Below are 6,293 nucleotides of genomic sequence, written 5' to 3'. Positions count from 1 at the left end.
TCCCTACCAGTGTTACCTCCTGCTGGCCTTGCCTGCTGCTCCTCTGTCCCTCCACATCCCTCCTTGCAGGGGGAGGAGCTAGGATGGGCTTTCCCTGAGGAAACTGCCACTCCAGGGTGAGAGGAAGGCATGGGACTGGCGTCCTTCCTGACACTTCATCTGTGCCTTTTGCTCCGGGGGAAGAGAGGGATCCCAGAGAAACATCAACAGAAAAGCCCGAGGCAAGCTTCCATCTAGAGTCTCATCCTTCTTTTTTCCTGAGATGGAGTTTTGCTCTTGTTGCCCAGGCTGGAGTGCAGCGGCACGATCTCAGCTCACTGCAACCTCTACCTTCCAGGTTCAAGCAATTCTCCTGCCTCAGCCGCCTGAGTAGCTGGGACTACAGGCGCATGCCACCATGCTCGGCTAATTTTTGTAGAAATGGGGTTTCACCATGTTGGCCAGGCTGGTCTCGAACTCCTGACCTCAGGTGATCCACCGACCTCGGCCTCCCAAGTGCTGGAATTACAGGTGTGAGCCACCACGCCTGGCCTAGAATCTCACCTTAATCTCAGCTTTCCCTCTTACTCACCTCATGAGCACTCCGGACCTGCAGGAGGGGCCAGTCACTGCCCTAGCCTCCCTTGTGTGTTGCCACTCCACGCTGCTCAGGCCTTCCAGTCCCCGGCATGTTCTTTCCACGGACTCTGATCTGTCCTTAGCCGGGAGGGGCATCTCCTGCCTTGGGGCTGCTTTCTCTGAACAGCCAGACCATGCACTCGTCTCAGCTGTGGGGGGAGTCCCGGGTCTCTCTGCACATTGTTATCTTCAGGAACTTTAAAAAATACCCACCCCAGAACAACTAAATCAGAATCTCTGGGCCTGGAGCTTTTTTCAGAGCGGTCTGGGCTGAGAACCGTGGGTGTGGTAAAGGGAACCCAGATATCAAGGTGGAAACTCCAATTCCGCTACAAACCAGCTCTGTGCTCTTGACACGGCCCTTCAACGTCTGAGCCCAGTTTTCTTATCTGCTGTGTGGGGGACAGCAATGCCCGTGCCATGGGTGGGGTTGGGGATAATATACCTATTGTTTCAGTCTTCTCTTCCTGGGGCGCTACTGCACCCCCAGGTAGATGGCGGTGATGGAGGGCAGGGAGCCTAACTACAGCCCGGACGCCAGTGCTTCCCTCAGCACTGTGTGCAGAGACGCCTGATGAAGATTTGATGACGGATTGAAAAGCCACTGCAGGACCAACCTGGGAAATTGAGCCCCACGCAGGCCTCTCTCACCGCAACCGGTCAGGTAGAGAAAACCCAGGTGTCTCCACTTATCACAAGAGCAATCGCAGCACAACTCTCAAGAGTAAATGAATCTTAATTTGCTTTCATTAAAAAGATAAATAAATACAGGGCCTGCCAAGCAGCGCTGGTGGGGGTGTTGCGAAACGGGCTGTGGGCCCACAGGGGCTGCAGCTGCAGGTGGCTCAGGTCACAAGGAGCAGAGTCAGGAGAGGGCCGAGGCCAGCCTGTGACAAGTTCTCACCTGTCCAAGGCAAAAGGAGATAAAAGAGGACAATGCAAAGAGTTGGTTTTGTAAAGCTGAAGGTGTTCAAAGGACTGTTCTTCACTCTGGGTTTTTTTTTTTCCAGAGAGAGAGAGAGAGGGAGAGAGGGAGAGAGGGAGAGAGGGAGAAAGGGAGAGAGGGAGAGAGGGAGAGGGAGAGGGAGAGGGAGAGGAGAGAGATACCTCAAAAAATAAAACCATGCTATCTAGTAACTGGCCACTGAAAAAATTTTTGTTGTTGTTTTTTGAGACAGGGTCTCACTCTGTCGCCCAGGCTGGAGTACAGCAGTGCAATCATGGCTCACTGCAGCCATGACCTCCTGGGTTCAAGCGATCCTCCCACCTCAGCCTCCCAAGTAGCTGGCACTACAGCTGTGCACCACCACACCTGACTAGTTTTATTTATTTATTTATTTATTTATTTATTTATTTGTAAAGACAAGGTCTTGTTATGTTGCCCAGGCAGGTCTCCAAATCCTGGCCTCAAGCAATCTTCCTGCCTCAGTCTCCCAAAGTACTGGGATTACAGGCATGAGCCACCACACCTGGCCTGATTTTTTTTTTTTTTTTTTTTTTTTTTTTTGAGAAGGAATTTCGCTCTTGTTGCCCAGGCTGGAGTGCAACGGCGTGATCTTGGCTCACTGCAACTCCGCCTCCCAGGTTCAAGTGATTCTCCTGCCTCAGCCTCCCGAGCAGCTGGGATTACAGGCATGCGCCACCACGCCTGGCTAATTTTTTTGTATTTTTAGTAGAGACGGGTTTCTCCATGTTGGCCAGGCTGGTCTCAAACTCCTGACCTCAGGCAATCCACCTGTCTCGGCCTCCCAAAGTGCTGGGATTACAAGCATGAGCCACTGCATCAGCCTGAAAATTTTTATAAATAAGGAAATAAATAAAACATGGCAATAGCAAGTAGTGTGTGTCTTTAGAAATATATGTCTTTTTGGTAACATAAAAACTTAATGACCCCACTGAAGGCCTCCAGTTTTGAAAAGAAAAAAGATACTGGATCTCTAAATCCCAATTCCAAAGCCTGGGGAGCTAAGATGACTGCTCCAACACCAGGGTCAGGGCCAGAACAGCCACAGGCACTCTCCAGCCCTGCCATCTCCCCCTAAGCCCCGCGCCTCATCCCTCCTGGGTCCATCTGACTGACCTCAGTGTTTTGTGCTCAGCTGCCCCGAGCTGACACTTCCCATCTTCTCTGTTCCTCCCCTGGCTGCAGTAGGGCCTCAGAGCCACTTCTTGAATGTGGAGCTGCAGATCTGGCCTGTGAGCCCCCCTGCATGTCTCTTCTTTTTTTTTGAGACGGAGTTTCGCTCCTGTTGTCTAGGCTGGAGTGCAATGGCACTTCGGCTCACCGCAACCTCCACCTCCTAGGTTCAAGGGATTCTCCTGCCTAAGCCTCATGAGCAGCTAGGATTACAGGCATGTGCCACCACGCCTGGCTAATTTTTGTATTTTTTTTAGTAGAGATGGGGTTTCTCCACGTTGGTCAGGCTGGTCTTGAACTCCCAACCTCAGGTGATCCGCCCACCTCAGCCTCTTGAAGTGCTGGGATTACAGGCGTGAGCCACCGCACCCAGCCTGTATATCTCTTCCTAGCCAAGAACCTTGGGGAAAAAAAATCACATAACTTCTCTGATACTTTGTTTCGTTACCCATGAAGTGAAGTGAATGGCCCCCGCCCCACGCCCGACACCCGAGTTGTTGAGATTTTTGAGCAGACACTACATGGGTGTGTCCACATATGAATGTTCATCACGTTGCACACTTATAATGTGTGCATTTTTTTGTGTCAATGTTATAATTCAACAAAATAATGTATCAAAAATTAGCAATTAACTTCAATTAGCAAGCAGAAATTGATAGCATTTATCTTGCAAGGAAATTTTATTACCTCCAACTTTTAAATGGGAACAGCGTTTTTTGTTTTTTCTTTAGACAGAGCGTTGCCCTGTCACCCAGGCTGGAGTATACTGGCCCAATCTTGAATCACTGCAACCTCCACCTCCTGGGTTCAAGCAATTCTCCTGCCTCAGCCTCCTGAGTAGCTAGGACTACAGGCCCACACCACTGCGCCTGCCTAATTTTTGTATTTTTAGTAGAGACGGGGTTTCACCATATTGGACAGGCTGGTCTCGAACTCCTGACCTCAGGTGATGCATCCGCCTCAGCCTCCCAAAGTGCTGGGATTATAGGCGTGAGCCACTGCACTCCAGGAACAGTAATTTATTTTTTGTGGCCTGCATGAAGCTGGCAGGGCCTCCCCACTGTGGCGAAAAGAACACTCAGCTGAACTCACATTTGGTTGGTTTGATGAGGCCTTATTTTTAAAAATTAACCTCCAAACCCATTGCATTCCAAAGAACTAAAAATTTATACTGCTTTTCTATTTTTAATGGACTCACAATAAAAGAAAATATTTAAAGCATTAAAAAGGTGGCATTTTTAAGTTCATTTTTCAAGTCATCCTGTATAGCAAAGGTAGATAAACTTTAAAAAGAAAAAATTAAAATATATATAGCCATAATTTTTTAAAAAATTAAAAGATATAGCCATAATTAAAAAATTAAAAGCCATTAATTAAAAAAATTAAAAGATACAGCCATAATTTTTTAAAAAGTAAGATAACCATCTCCATATAACAGACACCAAAAATAAGGCAGGGCACTGGAGCCACACATAGGGGTGGGGACGGGGCTTCCCAGCTGTGTACCTGGAGAGGGGAGGAAGTAGCCATGGCCTCAGAGCCCTGGCACCCAGGGACTCAGCACCTGGATGGCAAAATCCCCAGTAGGCCCAGGAGGTGAGAACTCTGAGCCAACAACACACGACCTCACCATTTGGGGGAGAGAGTTGGGGGAGAAGGTCGGGGCAGAGAGAGAGAAAAAGAGGAGAAAGAGAAAGAGAAAGAGGAAGAGGAATGGGAAGAGGAAGAAAGAGAGAGAGAGAGAGATTAACTGAAATGAGAGAAGCATTTACCCAAGATAAACCTACACACCTCACCCCAACCACATGGCAAAGCTGCTGCTAATAAAGACAATTAAGAAAACCCTTAGGCCGGATGCGGTGGCTCACACCTGTAATCCCAGCACTTTGGGAGGCCAAGGCGGGCAGATCACGAGGTCAGGAGATCGAGACCATCCTGGCTAACACAGTGAAACCCCCGTCTCTACTAAAAATACAAAAAAAATTAGCTGGGCGTGGTGGAGGGTGCCTGTAGTCCCAGCTACTTGGGAGACTGAGGCAGGACAATGGCATGAACCCGGGAGGCGGAGCTTTCAGTGAGCCGAGATCGCGCCACTGCACTCCAGCCTGGGCGACAGAGCGAGACTCCATCTCAAAAAAAAAAAAAGAAAGAAAAAGAAAAATCAGCCCTTAAATCGCTGCAGGTGAAATGGAAATAACGGAAGAATCGGAAAATGATTTCAAATTAAAATGTTTAGGATCATCAAAAGAAAACAGGAAGTTATAGCTCTTTTACCAAGGACCCGCCAACATGGGCCGCGTTCGCACCAAAACCGTGAAGAAGGCGGCCCGGGTCATCATAGAGAAGTACTACACGCGCCTGGGCAACGACTTCCACACGAACAAGCGCGTGTGCGAGGAGATCGCCATTATCCCCAGCAAGAAGCTCCGCAACAAGATAGCAGGCTATGTCACCCATCTGATGAAGCGGATTCAGAGAGGCCCTGTAAGAGGCATCTCCATCAAGCTGCAGGAGGAGGAGAGAGAAAGGAGAGACAATTACGTTCCTGAGGTCTCAGCCCTGGATCAGGAGATAATTGAAGTAGATCCTGACACTAAGGAAATGCTGAAGCTTTTGGACTTCGGCAGTCTGTCCAACCTGCAGGTCACGCAGCCTACAGTTGGGATGAATTTCAAAACGCCTCGGGGACCTGTTTGAATTTTTTTCTGCAGTGCTATATTATTTTCAATAAATCTGGGACAACAACAAAAAAAAAAAGAAAACAGGAAGTTATAAAACCAAAACTGGTTTAAGCCGGGCACAGTGACTCACGCCTGTAATCCCAGCACTTTGGGAGGCCAAGGCAGGCAGATCATGAGGTCAGGAGTTTGAGACCAGCCTGGCCAATATGGTACAAACCTCGTCTCTACTAAAAATATAAAAAATTAACCAGGTATGGTGATGCTCGCCTGTAATCCCAGCTACTCGGGAGGCTGAGGCAAGAGAATCGCTTGAACCCAGGAGGCAGAGGTTGCAGTGAGCCAAGATCACGCCACTGCACTCCAGCCTGGGCGATAGAGCAACACTCTGTCTAAAAAAAAAAAAAAAAAAAAAAAAAAAAAAACTGGCTTAAATGAAATAAGAACAGGTGGTCATGAAAAATAATCAGTGAGAAATCCTGGAAGTTAAAGGTATGATTTTTATTTATTTTAGTTTTAGTTTTTTCTTCCTTCTAAAATTTTTTCTCTTCTATTTTTTAAAAATGCTTTTACATGGGCCAAGCATGGTGGCTTACACCTGTATTCCCAGCACTTTGGGAGGCCAAGGTGGGCAGATTGCTTGAGCCCAGGAGTTTGAGATCAGCCTGGGTAACATAGTGAGACCACATCTCTACAAAAAAAATTTAAAATTAGCTGGGTGTGGTTGATGCATACCTGTAGTCCCAGCTACTTGGGAGGCTGAGGCAGGAGAATCACTGGATCCCAGAAGTTTGAGGTTGTAGTGAGCTATGATCGTGCCACTGCACTTCAGCCTGGGTGATAGGGTGAGACCCTGTCTC

At 48.2% G+C, this 6,293-nt stretch overlaps 1 protein-coding gene across 1 annotated transcript; it reads left to right on the top strand.

The window, feature by feature from the left end:
• The first annotated feature begins 5,016 nt into the window (after positions 1-5,016).
• Positions 5,017-5,517, top strand: LOC104681253 (40S ribosomal protein S17). The gene has a single exon (XM_010387492.2). The coding sequence runs from the start codon at positions 5,045-5,047 to the stop codon at positions 5,450-5,452; it is 408 nt and encodes a 135-aa protein (XP_010385794.1). The 5' UTR covers positions 5,017-5,044; the 3' UTR covers positions 5,453-5,517.
• The last annotated feature ends 776 nt before the right edge of the window (positions 5,518-6,293 follow it).

Source organism: Rhinopithecus roxellana, chromosome 19 (assembly GCF_007565055.1).
Source record: "Rhinopithecus roxellana isolate Shanxi Qingling chromosome 19, ASM756505v1, whole genome shotgun sequence".
NCBI lineage: Eukaryota > Metazoa > Chordata > Mammalia > Primates > Cercopithecidae > Rhinopithecus > Rhinopithecus roxellana.
This window is presented reverse-complemented; position numbering and strand designations above follow the sequence as displayed.

Excerpts from the sequence above, each read along its gene's own strand:
- LOC104681253 (XM_010387492.2), top strand. The coding sequence starts at position 5,045 with ATGGGCCGCGTTCGCACCAAAACCGTGAAGAAGGCGGCCCGGGTCATC.